Genomic DNA, 17832 nt, shown 5'->3' on the forward strand with positions numbered 1-17832 from the left:
TCAACATCGTTAACTGGTCAATTACTGAAATATGTAATGTTGACAGAAAAATACGAAAACTGTTGACAATGGATAGAATGCACCACCCTAAGGCAGATATAGAACGTCTTTATCTGCCAAGAAAAGAGGGAGGTCGAGGACTACTACAGCTGGCATTATCAATGAAGGTAGCCACAATTGGCCTAGACACCTATATGAAAAACTCTGAGGACTGGATGCTAAAACTTGTCTTAAAATAAGAAAGCAAGAAAGCATCTTACTCAGTAACAAAACAGGCAAAGGAATATCTAAGTGAATTCCAATTGCAACAAATTCAAGAATTAGACGAACTAGAAACACCTACAGAAAAAGCTAAGCGCTTGAAAACCCGTGCTAAAATTGCTGCCTTAGCTATTATGACTGAAAAATGGCATGGAAAACCTCTCAATGGCAAATACCCAAAGAGAGCGAATAATGCAGATATTGACAAAGCCCTTACCCACCAATGGTTAATGGCCTCTGGATTGAAATCAGAAACAGAGGGGTTTATCATAGCAGCCCAAGATCAATGCCTACCTACAAAGAACTACCAGGCCAACATATTAAAGAACGGCAGCTCCCCATTATGTCGTATATGCCAACAACAAAATGAGACCATCGATCATGTTGTCTCCATGTGCAGTCTGCTTGCGCCTACAGAGTATCTCAACAGGCATGATAGAGCTGCACAATATATTCACTGGGTAATATGCAAAAACCTGGACTTGCCCCATGATAAAAACTGGTGGGACACACAAACCACCCCCAGTACTTGAAAATGATCACATTGCACTCCTCTGGAACTTCACCATTCAAACTGACAGAAAGATAGACGCAAATAGGCCAGACATCATACTGAAAGACTTCAGACAAAAATCATGCCTCCTCATTGATATGACTGTCCCAATTGATATAAACGTATCTGTCAAGACCTACCAAAAACTGAGCAAATATAAAGATCTTGAAATAGAAATTAGCAAAATGTGGAATCTGAAGACGAAAACAATACCTATTGTCATAGGTGCCCTGGGAATGACAGCGAAACGGGCTGATTACTACCTAGCTCAGATACCAGGAAACCCCAAAATGGCTGAAGTCCAAAAGATAGTGCTCATGGGAACTGCCCATATCCTACGTAAAATACTGTCTATGTGATCTCAAATTTTAAAGCAAACATAATTTTCTTATGGTTTCTTAAACATTCACTTGAACAAAACTGTACAAATCCAAATATATGGTACCCTAGGCATAACACCTACATGAACTTCTAACTTGTTGTCTCTTGAGGTCTCTGGGTGAGACTTGGATCCAACTTGTACAAATGCAAAACAAAAGTCAAACATAAAATAATAATAATAATAATAATAATTATTATTATTATTATTATTTTATATTTGACTTTTGCTTTGCATTTGAAGAAGTTGGCTCCAAGTCTCACCCAGAGACCTCAAGAGACAACAAGTTAGAAGTTCATGTAGGTGTTATGCCTAGGGTACCATATATTTGGTTTTGTACAGTTTTGTTCTAGAGAATTTTTTAAAGAAACCATAAGAAAATTATGAGTTTGCTTTAAAATTTGAGATTACATAGTCATTATTTAACGTAGGATATGGGCAGTTCCCATGCGCACTATCTTTTGAATTTCTGCCATTTTGGGGTTTCCTGGTATTTGAGCTAGGTAGCAATCAGCCGCTTTTGCTATCATACCTAGGGCACCTATGACAACACATATTGTTTTAGTCTTGAAGTTCCACATTTTACTAATTTCTATTTCAAGATCTTTATATTTGCTCAGTTTTTGGTGGGTCTTGACAGATGCGTTTATATCGATTGGGACAGTCATATCAATGAGGAGGCATGATTTTTGTCTGAAGTCTTTCAATATATTGTCTGGCCTATTTGCATTTATCTTTCTGTCAGTTTGAATGGTGAAGTTCCAGAGGAGTGAGATGTAATCATTTTCAAGCACTGGAGGTGATTTGTGTTCCTACCAGTTTTTATCATGGGGCAGATCCAGTTTTTTTGCAAATTACCCAGTGAATATATTGTGCTGCTCTGTCATGCCTGTTAAGATACTCTGTAGGCGCAAGAAGACTGCACATGGAGACATGATCAATGGTTTCATTATTATTATTATTATTATTATTATTATTATTATTATTATTATTATTATTATTATTATTATTATTATTATTATGTGTGTGTGTATATATGTGTGTGTATGTGAGAGAGAGAGAGAGAGTGAGTGTGTGTGAGTATGCTTACATGCTTACATATGTGATGTGTCGACGCCCCAGGCGAAGAAGTAGGATCTCCCAAGACATATAAATAGAGGTAGTCTGGCCGTGGTAGGTGTGTTGAGTAGCAGTCGAGTAGCAGTTGTGTAGCGGTTGAGTAGAGATCATTCGAAGGCGCTAGATAGCAGTAGCTTGAGACATGACAATATGTAATAATTATTGCTTTAGACAATCTTCGTAATTATGCGTTGGACTAAGGATATACATTGGGAAAACATCACACAGATTTATTCGAGTAAAATTTGAGGGTCAAATTACATTAGGCAGGTAAAAACATGTGCTTGAAAATGATCTATGTCTTCATTTAACACACCGGATCCTCTATTTCTTACAACCAAAGAACGAACAACACCTCAGCTTCCACTTCAGTTGCGTCGCCCCTCGGGTATGAATAATGTGGTCGCGATAATATAACTACATCCCATCTCACTGCATTCCAACCCTCTTCATTCATCCCATCATAGTGCACCACACACTTATATATCCACCTTAGATACCATATAAATTATCCTATGCATCTTCACATTCAAATAGATAAGATATACTACAAACTATACTGGCGTGTGAGGGTAACTACCCCTTCATACACAGACTTACTGACATACATATCATCTTACTTACGAACATATCTCCAACTCAACATTTCTTTGCACATCCCTCCACACCTTAGCAGAACACAAATATCCTATACATCCACGCACATACACAAACACCAGGATCGTGAACTCTCCATTACGTTTCTCATTTTCTTCTCCATTGCTAGTTTTCCCAAGTTCCTCCCCCTTCCCGCTGACTTTCACTTTCATTTCCACCCACTCTTCCTACTCATTTTCTTTTTCTGACTCCATCCCTTATTGTCTACCTAACATCACTGTGCCCCATATCATGCTGAAACTTCCGGTCATCCCATCCTAGTTCTTATTTTCCCTAAGGCCTGCCATGTAAACAGAGGTCTTTTTTGGTAGTGTAATTTTTTTTTCCTGCTTCTCAATTCTTTTGTTCTTTTTTTCTCCTCTTTGGCAAAAAGTATCACACGAAACGTTTCTTCCTTTGAAGTTTAAAACTCTTTGTATATTTCTTTGTTACTTTTTATTTGGTTGATTGTTATTGCAATATATTTTTGCACTTTTAGACGCACTTTCGCTTGTCAGATTCGGCGTGATATTTTTTTTTTTGTTCCCATATATGATACATAATTAAATTTTCACTAACAAGTAAATGATTTTTCCGTGTGTGTATGTATGTGTGTGTTTTGAAAATGATACTGATAAAATTTCACTTTATTAATTCCGCTGGGATGCAATTTAAAAATATTATCGAAAATATATAACAGTGACAGTTCGTTATATTTGTAAGGAATATAATTACTCACCATGGAAAAGTTTTAAATATTGATATTAAGATTATTGAATCTAAGTATTTATCTACTTGAAGATGACAACACAACTGAAATGAGTAGCTGCCTAGCACGATGCCTCTGTTCAAATACCCCTATCAGGTTTTACATACATATTCGTTCTTATTTCAACTTCAAATGACAAGGAAGGGCCCTACTGTAGTCGTCCTTCAAAACTACAAAAAGACACCATCAAATCGTAGACGAACTTAATGATAACACTATATATGTCGACCTCTAATTGTGGTTACTGCATGATATGATGTATTCTTTTAGACAAATTAAATCAATTAAGTTAATATATTAGCCATGAGCACTACTGACTTTTGACTGATGGTATAAAATTTTACTCAATAAATCCACTGGGATTCTCCATTTCTCATTCATTCAACAAACACTCTGAAGCGAACATCACTACTCACATTCGAGTCATTTGATACCCTAACACATGTATGTGTGCGTATGTATATGCCTGCATTTCTTCTTTAGATTTTGCCTAGATTTATTGTGAGGCACAGATAAGACACTGGTAAGAGTTATACATAAAATATTTCCCAGAACCACTGTTACTCTGAAGTACCCTACCAATTTTGCATCGCTTGCTAAGCACGACTCTAGTTTCCATGTCAAATCAAAAGGAAAACTGGGAAGTGTTTTGGTAATCGAGAAGGAACATAGACTTAAATACAAGTCTGATTCCCGTTTCAACACAGAGGGTAGGCATCACAAATCTATCTCTCTCTATATATATAAAAATGAGAATGTATGTCTGTGTGTCTGTGTGTCTGTGTGTCTGTGTGAATCCCTAAAACTCCAGAACTACACAACCAATTTCATTCAAATTTTACACATGCCTTACCCGACCGAACGCCACGCATCCTTTTCCAAGTAAGTTTTATCTTATATATATATATATATATATATTTGAGAGAGGGATAGATGGATAGATAGATAGATAGAGAGAGAGAGAGAGAGAGAGAGAGAGAGAGAGAGAGAGAGGAGAGAGATAGACAGAGAGCGAGAACAAACTATCATGTTTGTCACGGATTGTATTAATATAATTTCCGCCTACCTTCAACGTATGTTATTTCTAAACACATGCATACAATCACACAAATGCACAAACACACACACAAGTGATCGCGCGCACGCACGCACGCACACAAGTCAATTGTGCCTTTTTTCGATTAACTCAATGTTTCTTAAACATGGGTTTAGTATGTCAGTGTACTTTACACCACTAACTCATATAGGCACCATATAGCGAGCTGGCAGAAACGTTATCACGCCGGGCGAAATGCTTAGCGGTATTTCGTCTGTCTTTATGTTCTGAGTTCAAATTCTGTTGAGGTCGACTTTGCCTTTCATCCTTCGGGGTCGATAAATTAAGTACCAGTTGCATACTGGGTCAATCTAATCGACTAATACCCTCCCCCAAAATTTCGGGCCTTGTGCCTAGAGTAGAAAAGAATATTTGAAACTACACATTTTATGGAAATGTTTCGGGTTCATATTTCTCAACATATGAAGCCAGTATATTAATTTATTCTTCATTAATATCGTCGTCATCTGTACCTAAAAGCCATTGTAATTTTATGTATCTACGTGGGTGAACGTATGTCCACATTGCATTTTATTTTCCGTATAACTGATAACATTTCTCGTATAAGCCACACGACGCCCATTATAATGGAATAGAGTTCGGGCGCATAATTAATATCGAAATAACATGCTAATAATGTACTCCTAGCAACAAGACAAAAATTTGTACCTACATATTGATGGTCGTTCTTTGTCGCGGTGGGGTGCTTGCCTGGACCAATGGCTCTGAAAGCGATACCGTCAGGAGTTCTAAACTCCCTGTAGGGTCGCCTTTGGTGGCAAGGTCGAGGGCGAGAACCCATACTAAGCGCGACCAAACCCCAAGGACCCCAACAGTGGAACAAGCAGATGATGACTACAACAAACTCAACGCCTGAACCAGGGGATGAAGAGGGAGATGCATGACGGACATGCCAGAGAAGATGTCACTCAAAACTATAACCGGGTCAGTGACAGTCCAAATATTCTCCATATACAATACACTTAGTACTGTATTCTATACGGAGAATAAATCTATATCATTTCTAATTCGCTTATCCCTACATTCGCCTCTATGTATGTATGTATGTATGTATGTATGTATGCATTGATGTATTTTCGTTGTAGAAGTAGTTTTCAAGATTTCTGCTGCAATGGTTTTGACGCTTCCGATTTTCATGATTTTTTGCTTTCCAATATTTATATATACATGTGTTTGTTCAAGAGTTTGTGTATTTGTATTTGTGTGTGGATTGTGTATGTGTGCGCGCGCGCATGTATTTATATGTGCATATACTATATACATGTACTTTTATTTTAAATACAGGTGCACCGTTTAGATTTCTGAAATACCAATTGGACTTTGAATGAAGTAACACACACACACACACACACACACAAGGTCTACGAAATGGAAAATAGGAACGGAAAATAAAAAGAAAAGAAACATACATCACCACAGCAAAGGAAACATTAAACGTGCAATTGAAACATTCAAGTAGCATGATGTTTTGATAGTAAATAAACGTCATTGACCATTTGTAAGTGTAACATTTCCCAGGAGCGATGCAAAAAGAGTATACACCAGGTGTGCCGGTACTGCGATACGGAGACGATTTCTATTAGAACGCATTTCAATCCACTTACGTCACTACTTCCATTAGGAAAGCTATAACAGTCACATCTTTATCCCTTTATAATCCATCCATCCATCCATCCACACACACACACACACACACACACACATACATACATACATACACATACACACACACAGATATGTACATCCTACCAGATGCAAAAGAAGTCAATACTGAATATTGGTGAGAACTTGTAGAAGTGAAAGTAAATGTTTATATATTATCTATTCCGAGCACATCGTCATAAATACACACTTATATAAAAGATACATACATACATACATACATACATACATACATACATACATACATACATACATACATAATACATACATATTTACATATATTTGTATATAAATACATATACGCATACATACATTCATGAATGCGAACAAGCAAAAAATTATGTATAAAAGAATTTATAATTAAAAGAGTGATCACTCATCTATAACTTTTGATCCCGATTGTCTCATCAGATTGCTATCCACCCTCTACCTCCCAATGTATCCGATCCACTGCCGTGATCGATCTGGTACACAACCTTTTCACTTATATAAGCTCATCACTTGCACAATGTGTTACTACTACTTATTTCCAAATTTAAACGTTTTCCATCATACACTCGACTATAATTTGAACGTTGTCGACAGCAACTACAGTGCTGCTCCAGACGTCGAAAATGAAACTGCGATGACACAGCTTTGTGGCGCCATTAATGACTACGATAGATGCTATCTTTGGAACTCCTGTTGTTTGGCAGCTTTGAAATGCTGTCAGGAACAACACAGAAATATCCAGACGTTTACGCCAAACAACAACACTTTGTATTGTCCACCTACTTGGGATGGTTACGGCTGTTGGAATATGACACCTGCGAAGACTAGGGTCTTTGAAAAATGTCCGAGTTATGTTACAGATGGTATCTGGGCTTACAGTAAGTAATTATTACTAGTATTATCATTATAGTCGTTGTTGTTGTTATTGTTGTTGTTGCTATGTGTTAGATGTAATTCGCTTTGAATCGTGAAAGGTTACGTTTTTTTGTCGAATATACTTTGTTGTGTTTTAATTTTGGGACAGTTCGTTGAATAAAGATCCCTACTTCATTGTGTGAAGATGAAGACAGTAAGGGTGGGCCTTAAGGAGCGCCTCCCTAACAACAAATTTCAGCATATCGTAAATTTTAATGCTTAAAATTATGATGACACCAGAGCTCACTCCCATTGCAGTGCATGAAGTGATAGGAGGGGAAAAGATTTCTCCGAATAAAACATTGAATACAGCATTTCTTTTCACCCCAGTTCAGACATTATCAGGCTTGACTGCTAACTTTAGATGTGACGACAGAAAGACATGAATACGAGGACAATGACATTAACAGTAACAACAGCAGCAACAGCAGCAGAAACAATAGCAGCAGCATAGGCAAAAATAACAACAGCAGCGATGACAGCAAGAACAACAACAACGAAATCCAAAACAGCAGCTATAACAATGAAACAGCAGCAGCAAGAGGCGACCGCAAAAGTAACATCAATGACAAGAACAAGGTGTTGGTGGGTCGACTTCACGGACAGGTAATCTTTAGCTAGAATGACAGTGAAGTCAACGAAATATTTCTCAACCTTCTGAAACAAGAAAGAACAAATGACACAGGTGGCACAACTTGGAAAAGTAGACGGGATGGAAGACCAAGCTGCAATCCCAGCCGAGGTTTTGGCAACAAATGTTTCTAAAATTAGTGCTGCATTGCTGTGAGTCGGCAAAAAACTACGCCTAGAAGCAGCAACACACGTTGATGCGGGAAGAGCTCTTAAAGATATAGATAGATATAGACCATGTAACCAAGGTCATGTAGTTTAGGAGCGTGGGAAACCTTCTTCAGAAACTAAGCAAAAAGGAAACTTACCCCCCCCCCAATCAACATATTTAGGATGAAGGACCTGTCACTTTAAGATAAAGCGAGTTTCACCAGGGTTGGACATCTGGTGGTTTTGGACTGTGTAGTCCTGGAGGGCACTGATGCCTTGGAGGTCAGTGACACCTTCCTTGGTGTAAAACAAATTGAGAGGGAATTTTGGTTCAGGACCGCACTGAAAATCCACTTCCAGATCAAACTGGAAGATGTGAACAAGATTCCAGACCTTATCGACCTGCCCAGTGGAGTGGAGCTGAGTGTTGTGGTTGAGAGCAGAAGGCTACGATACCACTTGTGTGGTGCTGACAATCACTTAAAATGTTCCTGTGCTCAGAACAAAGGTTAGAGAAAGACTGAATTTTCTGATTGTAACAAAGTGGACAGGGACAAATTGTATCATGTATAGGCGTAGGAGTGGCTGTGTGGTAAGTAGCTTGCTTACCAACCACATGGCTCCGGGTTCAGTCCCACTGCGTAGCACCTTGGGCAGATGTCTTCTACTATAGCCTCGAGCCGACCAAAGCCTTGTGAGTGGATTTGGTAGACGGAAGCCCGTCGTATATATGTATGTGTATATATATATATATATATATATATGTGTGTGTGTGTGTGTGTGTGTGTGTGTGTGTGTGTGTGTGTGTGTGTGTGTGTGTGTGTGTGTGTATGTATGTATGTATGTATGTATTATGTATGTATGTATGTATGTGTCTGTGTGTCTGTGTTTGTCCCCCCAACATCGCTTGACAACCGATGCTGGTGTGTTAACGTCCCCGCAACTTAGCGGTTCGGCAAAACAGACCGATAGAATAAGTACTAGACTTACAAAGGATAATTCCTGGGGTCGATTTGCTCGACTGAAGGCGGTGCTCCAGCATGGCCACAGTCAAACGACTGAAACAAGTAAAAGAGTAAAAAGAGAGAGTATGTCAATAAGACACCTTCCTCTTTGACCTAGCCCTCATCAACTTTTGAAAATTTCACTTGAAACGGTCAGTGAGAGTACGGAGGAAAGTTTGGCTCCACAGTAAATTTGTTGAAAGGAGCAGAGGGGTGAGCGTGGTCCGTGTGAATGGGCCTGCTCTGAACATGCGCCTGTAATTCTAAGGGTGAATTAGTGGTCACGGTTGTTATGTGTAGTTTCCACAAATAGCCTTCGGATATTTCTGTAGGAGCTTGTCTTGCTATCTCTTTATCAGAGCGTTCTGTAGTTTCAATTTTATCTTAAATTTCAGCTTTTTCATAATTTCTGTTGCTTCTTTTCTTCTTCGTAGCTATTTATCATTTCAGTCTTTGTTTTTATTGACATTCTTGAAGGCAAAAAAAAAAAAAAAAAAAAAAAATCAGCTTTTAGTTTTGTTCGGGTTTCATTGCTATTTGTAAAAGCTTTCATGATTTGTTTAGTAAACATTTGTGTAGTTGTACTGTTAATATTATATAATACATCTGTTGTTGAATTTCCTTATATGCATAGAAAATATAATTCTTCAGCATCAGATTTTGAGCGCTGTGTTCTAAATGCAGTCATTATTTTTTCCGGTCTTTCTCTCTACAGTTTCTCTCTCCAATTCAGAATAATATAACTATAACTTATATTTGTTACAGTTCGAAGATTGATGTCTTTCACCTTATTTTTTTAATGTATCTTTGTTTTCAGTATTAATCTGATGCATCTATATCCCTCCTTCATCTTTTCCTTCACTTGTGTATATAGTACACTATCATCATCCTCCTCCTCCTCCTCATCATCATCATCATCATTATTATTATTATTATTATTATTATTATTATTATTATTATTATTATTATTATTGATATTTGTTATGAGCACTATGGGATTTTGCTTCTGTGTGTTTCACGCATTTTGCTGCTTTCGCTCTCAAAAGGATACGTTTGCATTGTATTTTCCTGATAATTTTCTTGACAAACCAACACCCATCATTAATGCGCAGTTTTCCTCATAAGATACTCCTCCCTAGTAGCGTTGCCTTCAAGAAAACCCGCAATCTTGTATTAAAAATTCTGTAAAAAAAAAACAGACAAACGGATCCCAAAAATGCCATTGTAGTGTTCACTGTGGAAGAAGATAATTTTAACAGGGAAAAAGGAAAGCGCTCGGAATTATTGGAACTGTCGCCATGACAACGAAAGTCTTTGGTATTACTACCACACCCGCTTCAACTATTACATTGACGTCATTGAATAGTAACGAGTGCCATTGTAGCAAATCCAACAAAAGGAGCAACAACAACGTCAGCATCTTTGTCAACAACTCACGTTTCTCGAATTCCTCTGGAAAAAATTGCCACATCTACATTATTCCCACTATTATAGTCGATAATACCAACACCGATGTGAATCGCAGTAACAACAACAACAACAACAGCAGCAACGTCAACACCTTCAAGGCCACCGTCATTGTAGCAATGTTTATGCATCAGCTATTATCAACATTGCATCAATCCTCACCCTCGCAACCAATAAGAACAACGTTTCCATCAACACCATTATCACCACGACTAATGACTACTGTCATTACCAGTAATATAAATAAGGCAAGTCCTATACTGACATGGGTTCAGTATTCGCTTGCTCCACAGGACTTCACTGGCCTCTCAATACAGATACGAAAACCGAATCGATAAGATAGAGCCTTAATTACTGATACGCCAGTAAAAACAAAAAAAAAGGGATCAGATAAGTCGACAGTCCAACCCCGGTATATTCTGGGGTGTAGTGTTGTCGATGTATTAAGGATCTTTTAAGTTTGATATAGCAAGAAAGAAAAACTTGGACAGTGACTGCTCTGTGCCACTAGGAAGAGGAGGCTTTAAAAAATAGCCATACACACAGCCTCCTATTTATTACTGCCGCCCTAAATTGGTCTCAAATTTTGGCACAAGGCTGGCAATTTCTAGAGAAGGGGCTCGTCGATTACATCGACACCGTTACTCAACTGATATTTATGTTATCGTCCTTGAAAGGATGAAAGGCAAAGTCGATCTCAGAGGAATTTGAACACTGAACGTAAATTTGAACGAAAGGCCGCTAAGCATTTTTACTGACGTGCTAACGTCTTTTATTTCTTTATTGCCCACAAGGGGCTAAACATAGAGGGGACAAACAAGGACAGACAAACGGATTAAGTCGATTACATCGACCCCAGTGCGTAACTGGCACTTAAGTTATCGACCCCGAAAGGATGAACGGCAAAGTCGACCTCGGTGGAATTTGAACTCAGAACGTAGCGGCAGACGAAATACCGCTAAGTATTTCGCCCGGCGTGCTAACGTTTCTGCCAGCTCGTCGCCTTTGGGTTCGATATAATTGACTATACCCTTCCTCGCAAAAGTACTGGACTTGTGCAAAATAAAGTCGTCCGATCACCGAGTTTTAGCAACATCCGTCATAGTCACTTTTGAGATGGGTGACAAACCAGACGCAATTGTTACGTAGTACTAGTGCGTTGGATTGGTAAAATTGCTAGAGAGTCTGACCTAATGTCTTGCGGTATTTCTTACTACCTTTAAATTCTGAGTTCAAATCCCATCGAGACCAACCTTAACTTTCTTCCTTCCGAGTCGATAAAATTAAGTACCAGTCAAATACTAACTAGGTCGAAATAATTGGCTAACCCTCTCTTCCAAATTTCAGACTTGGTACCTAAATTACAAACATTGATTACGTAGTACAGACAATGTGATCGGTTGGAGAAATAGTTGGAAAGCCGGATAAAATGCCATGCGATAATTGTCCCGCCTCTTTAAAGTTCTGGATTCGAATCCCGCTGAGGTCAACATTATCTTTCCGGGGTCCATAAAATAAAGTACTTGTCAAGTACTTGGGTCGTTAGCATTGACTGGTCTTTCATCCAAAACCTGCTGGCCCTGTACCTAAATTAGAGACAAGTATTACCTAACACTGTGAAGGTTGGAGCTGTTTGTTCCTTGATCATTTCATTCATGTTGGGCCGTAGTGTGTTTATATTGTGTTCTAGTGGAGTTCCCCGGCAGTGTTGTATTATGTTGTAGTGTGAGTTGTGTTGTGTTACTGTGGCTAAGTGGAGGCGCAATGGCCCAGTGGTTAGGGCAGCGGACTCGCGGTCATAGGATCGCGGTTTCGATTCCCAGACCGGGCATTGTGAGTGTTTATTGAGCGAAAACACCTAAAGCTGTGACTTTTTGGATATTACCAGCTACAGAAAATCGTAATGTTCGTTGTGCATTATGAGTAGCGTCCTAGTTCTTCAATATAATTCCAGCAGTTCTGTCTTTAGAAAAGGAGCAGAGTATCTCAGTAATGGTACAGTCCATGTAATTAATCAAAATCCATGTAATTATCAAAATCCTTGATGAACCGGTAGAATCGTTAGCCCGCCAGTAGGTCTTTACGTTCAGAGTTCAAATTCTGCCGGGGTCGACTTTGCCTTTCATTCTTCCGGGGGTCGATAAAGTAAGTAACACTGATTCACTGGGATCAATGTAATCGACTTGTCCCCTCCCCCAAAATTTGAGGCCTTGTGCCTTTAGTAGAAAGGATTATTATTATTATTATTATTATTATTATTATTATTATTATTATTATTATTATTATTATTGAGTGAGAGAGCAGTGCGTGCCATCAAAGTGACACTGGGGTACAAATACACGAAGCCCATTATACCCATCATGACTACCCGTCTGATCAGGGTACACCAGGCACATGCATCACAACCATATGTGCGCGACATGGTGATCTCATATCAAGGTAAACAGCGCATGACCTCACAGGTGGGGCCCAGTTAGAATTTTTTCAGGTCGAGTAGCCCATCCCGCTCAAAAGCTCCCTGAATAAGGTTTGTTTAAGAATGTTGAACAAAACACCTATGTTTCCAAAGGTGAATTATTCAAAACCCCAAAGAATTCCTCTCAACACAGAGCTATGATGCTCCCCCACTACTTCTGCTCATGATCAGAGATGCACTTATCGTCAGCCACCAAGGGACACGCTCAACTAGTTAAGGTCAAACAACTGACAAGCAAATCTGTGGTATTAAGCAGAATATTTGCTGTAGCCCATCTTTTATACCAAGACAAAACAACGTACATGATAACACTTCCAATCAATTAAGATCAGAAGCCATGAGAGCCACTGCCTGGTACTGCATCCGGGTACTTATTATTATTATTATTATTATTATTATTATTATTATTATTATTATTATTATTATTATTATTATTAAATCATGAAAAACTCAGCTTTCTTTTTCTGGATATGATGAAAAAGTATCAGTTGCCCACCCACAACCTGCAGACTAAGGTGGCGCTTGTTTGCTGATCATGCTTCAAGAACCCTGCGGAGGGCTCTTACAACGATGCTTTTTATAGGTGTTTTTAATCTTTACATTCATTCCATTTTTTTTTTTTCGAGCCATGTTCGTTGTTGGGCACTGATATTTCCAAGTGCACCAATCACTAATGGTATTACGTCCACTTTCTTCAGTGCCAACAATCTGTGTACTTCATCATAATAGTTCACTTTTTTCTTCTCTCTCTTCAATCCTGTTCTCGCCAGGACATGTCAATTATCGGGTACATTTTTCTCTTTTCTATTCACTACAACAATGTCAGGTTTTCGATGTTAAATCTGACGGTATGAATCATTCAATCCATCAATAATAATAGTAGTAGTAGTAGTAGTAGTAATAATAATAATGATAATAATAATAATAATGATAATATTAATAATAATAATAATGATTATTATTATTATCATTATTATTATCATTATTATTATTATTATTATTATTATTATTATTATTATTATTATTATTATTATTATTAAAAATCATGGTTGATATAAGCGCTTTTAGAATACCCTGCCAGTTTTTACAGAACTACAAACCGCTCTCTTCTCTCTCATTCACCCTCTCTCTCACTCTCTTTCTCTCTTTCATAACACATGCACACACACACACACACACACACACATATATATATATATATATATATATATATATATATATACACATACATACATACATACATACATACATACATACATACATACGTACATACATACATACATAACTATTGATAGAATTTGGAAGGATCTCCAATCTTTTTTCTTCAAATAAAACTTACCTAAGGGATACAGTGGCCATTCTTTCTGCAACACTTAATCTAAATAATGGCTTTGCTTCTCTTACCGCAGATCAGAAGGTACAATTGCATAGATGATCGAGTCACCCTGAAACTATTACCTAAAACTTTTGTTATGACTCTCCAGGATTTCCGCTAATGAGCACATATTTTAGGTCCATTCTTCCTTATTATATAATCATGCCGTAATTGGGAGTAAGTGTCAAGATTAAAAAAAAACAACTTATATTGCACCTTTTAATAATGTTAGAAGGACATGAAATAGATATACAGGTTGATACAACGTCTCGATAGATGTGTGAACCTACGCTAATAACTGAATGAAAATCATCATTTGATAAAAAAAAAAAATTAAAAAAAACTCGGGTAAAGTGTAATGACCACACCATCACCGCCACCCGCCACAAATAAAACTATAAATTATATAGAATCGTTTACGACTCTCTGCCTATGTGCATTTCTGAGTATTGATGATGCCTACCACCATGTATATGCATCTTGATATTAAATTGCTTGGCAAGCGCTGTATCAATTAGATATTCCTTTCATCTCTAGGCGCAAGACCCGAAATTTTGGGGAAGGGGGCTTGTCGATTAGATCGACTCCAGTACGCAACTGGTACTTAATTTGTCGATTCCGAAAGGATGAAAGGCAAAGTCGACCTCGGCAGAATTTGAACTCAGAACACAAAGACAGACGAAATACGCTATGCATTTCGCCCGGCGTGCTAACGTTTCTTATTTCTTTATTGCCCACAAGAGGCTAAATATAGAGGGGACAAACAAGGACAGACAGAGGGATAAAATCTATTGCATCGACCCCAGTAAGTAACTGGTACTTAATTTATCGACCCCGAAAGGATGAAAGGCAAAGTCGACCTCGGCGAAATTTGAACTCAGAACGCAGCGGCAGACGAAATATCGCTAAGCATTTCGCCTGGCGTGCAAACGTTTCTGCCAGCTCGCCGCCTTTAGCAGTTTATTCTTTTCTTCTCTAGGCACAAGGCCCAAAATTTGGTGGGGGGGGGGGGGAGGGCCAGTCGATTACATCGACCCCAGAACGTAACTGGTACTTAATTTGTCGACTCCGAAAGGATGAAAGGCAAAGTCGACCTCGGCGGAATTTGAACTCAGAACGTAATTGCATTAATCAGATATTGCAGCGAATATGGTAACAGCCCCGACCACTCTCGCCAGAGAAAAAAGTTCTAGACCTATAGGTTAGAAAGCCTATATTAGTGCATGTGCCATTACGTTTTACATGTGTGTGTGTGTGTACGTGCATGATCGCGTGTGTGTATGTGTTTATATATTTTGAATGTGTGTTGGGGGAGAGGTATGTGTGTATAGTATGGTGCGTTGGTAGATAAATTCTTTATTCGCTTGACTTAGGAAGGAATTTACAAGTCATTCAATTGTCGTATGAACTGCACCATCTCCAAAATAAATGTAATAACTGGACTGGAATGTCCATAATCACACATACACCAACGCATTCCGACGAGCATTCAGGTCATTTGCAAACGCTAACGATAGGATAAATAAACGTTTAACCACTCACACTATTCACAGAATTCACACTGTGCATATACACGAACACGCGTGCACATTCACATACATGCTGTCTCTCACACTTTTATAAAATCCACATCATACGCACACAAGCACGCGGGCACGTACACAGACACACTCACACATACACTCTTCTTTCCCAATTCTCATTCACATCCTATAAATATATATATAAATTCTAAAAACTAGGAGACAAACAAGCCTGAAATAGAGAGGGTACGCCGTGAATAGTGGCTAAAGGACTTTGATGAAACTTGCTGAACGATCAATCAAACATTGGTTAATTTGTTAATTGGTTAATCAGTTGACTAATATTAATAAAAAGAAGTGAAATACATACAGTCCGTGTGTTTGTGCTTCTTATTGGCATAATGACATCCCGAGATACAAGATCTAGAATACATTATGATATAATACATTTCATAATTTAGAAGTGACTGTCCCAGATGTTTCAGTTAAGCACGTTTTTGCTTTTCTGACCCTAACCCTAAACCCAGTATAAATATCAAACAAGTTTTAACACAAACACTGTAAATCTATCTTACACAATATGTAATCTAATACAAAGCATAGCTTCTAATGGAGCTAAGCTAAATCAAAATAAACTAACATATAATTGTAGCTGCTGTTGTAACCACCCACATAATTATCCCACATAATATATATATATATATATATATATATAACTTTTTTTGTTCTGGAGATACAGCAATATTTCTTACAAATTATAATCAGGTATTTGAGCAAAGCAAATACTTACGTTTAGAATATAAAATATTTCATTAATGAACTATTGAGGCTCTTGAAATCTTGTTTGCCAAGGTTCTCATTACTTGACATTTTCGAAAGAAAACTTCTTGCAGGCGTAAATTATGCAAAATTTACACACATTTCCAACCAGCACCACATCTATATAATTAATGTTTATTGTAACTGTATAGGTATTTACGTAATTTAGACAATTAACATTTCCGAGAGAATAATTTCTTGATATATCAGAATATTCAAAATTTACATGTGTTTTCAACCCAAATCATATCTATAGGATTAAATATTATTATAAAATTTATTGATATTTATATTACGTTGAACTATATACGACTCCACAATCTCGGTTGATATCTATATAATGAACATGCAACATGTTATATTTGGGAAGGGTCGTTTTGGTGAGGGCAGTCAAAAGCCATACGCACTATATATTCGTTCTTCACTTCAGCTTTATTATTATTATTATCATTATTATTATTATTATTATTATCATTATTATTATTGTTATTATTATTATTGTTATTATTATTATGATTAGTAGTAGTAGTAGTAGTAGTAGTATTAAAGCAGTGAGCTGGCAGAATCGTTAGCACGCCAGGCGAAATGCTTTGCTGTATTTCGTCTATCGCTACGTTCTGAGTTCAAATTCCACCTAGGTCGACTTTGCTTTTCATCCTTTCGGGGTCGATAAAATAAGTACCAGTTGAACACTGGGGTCAATGTAATCGACTCATCCACTCCCCCCACCAAATTGCTCTTGTGGCAAAATTTGAAACCATTATTATTATTATTATTATTATTATTATTATTATTATTATTATTATTATTATTATTAAAGCGGTGAGCTGGCAGAATCGTTAGCACGCCAGGCGAAATGCTTTGCGGTATTTCGTCTGTCGCTACGTTCTGAGTTCAAAATCCGCCGAGGTTGACTTTGCCTCTCATCCTTTCGGGGGTCGATAAAATAAGTACCAGTTGAACACTGGGGTCAATGTAATCGACTC

At 37.7% G+C, this 17832-nt stretch overlaps 1 protein-coding gene across 3 annotated transcripts in view; it reads left to right on the top strand.

Annotated features, from left to right (window-relative positions):
- LOC106876900 (calcitonin gene-related peptide type 1 receptor) overlaps positions 1–17832 on the top strand; it is a 156174-nt gene that overhangs the window by 75261 nt on the left and 63081 nt on the right. For 2 of the 3 annotated variants that reach the window (XM_089357183.1, XM_089357186.1), the window contains exon 1: positions 6798–7365. In XM_089357183.1, the coding sequence (XP_089213309.1) occupies positions 6933–7365 (433 nt within the window). In that variant the 5' untranslated portion in view covers positions 6798–6932. Of the gene's footprint in view, positions 1–6118; positions 7366–17832 lie in introns of those variants that run through there. The other variant, XM_089357184.1, reaches the window with a different exon arrangement.

Source organism: Octopus bimaculoides, chromosome 9 (genome assembly GCF_046866305.1).
Source record: "Octopus bimaculoides isolate indiv1 chromosome 9, ASM4686630v1, whole genome shotgun sequence".
Classification (NCBI taxonomy): domain Eukaryota; kingdom Metazoa; phylum Mollusca; class Cephalopoda; order Octopoda; family Octopodidae; genus Octopus; species Octopus bimaculoides.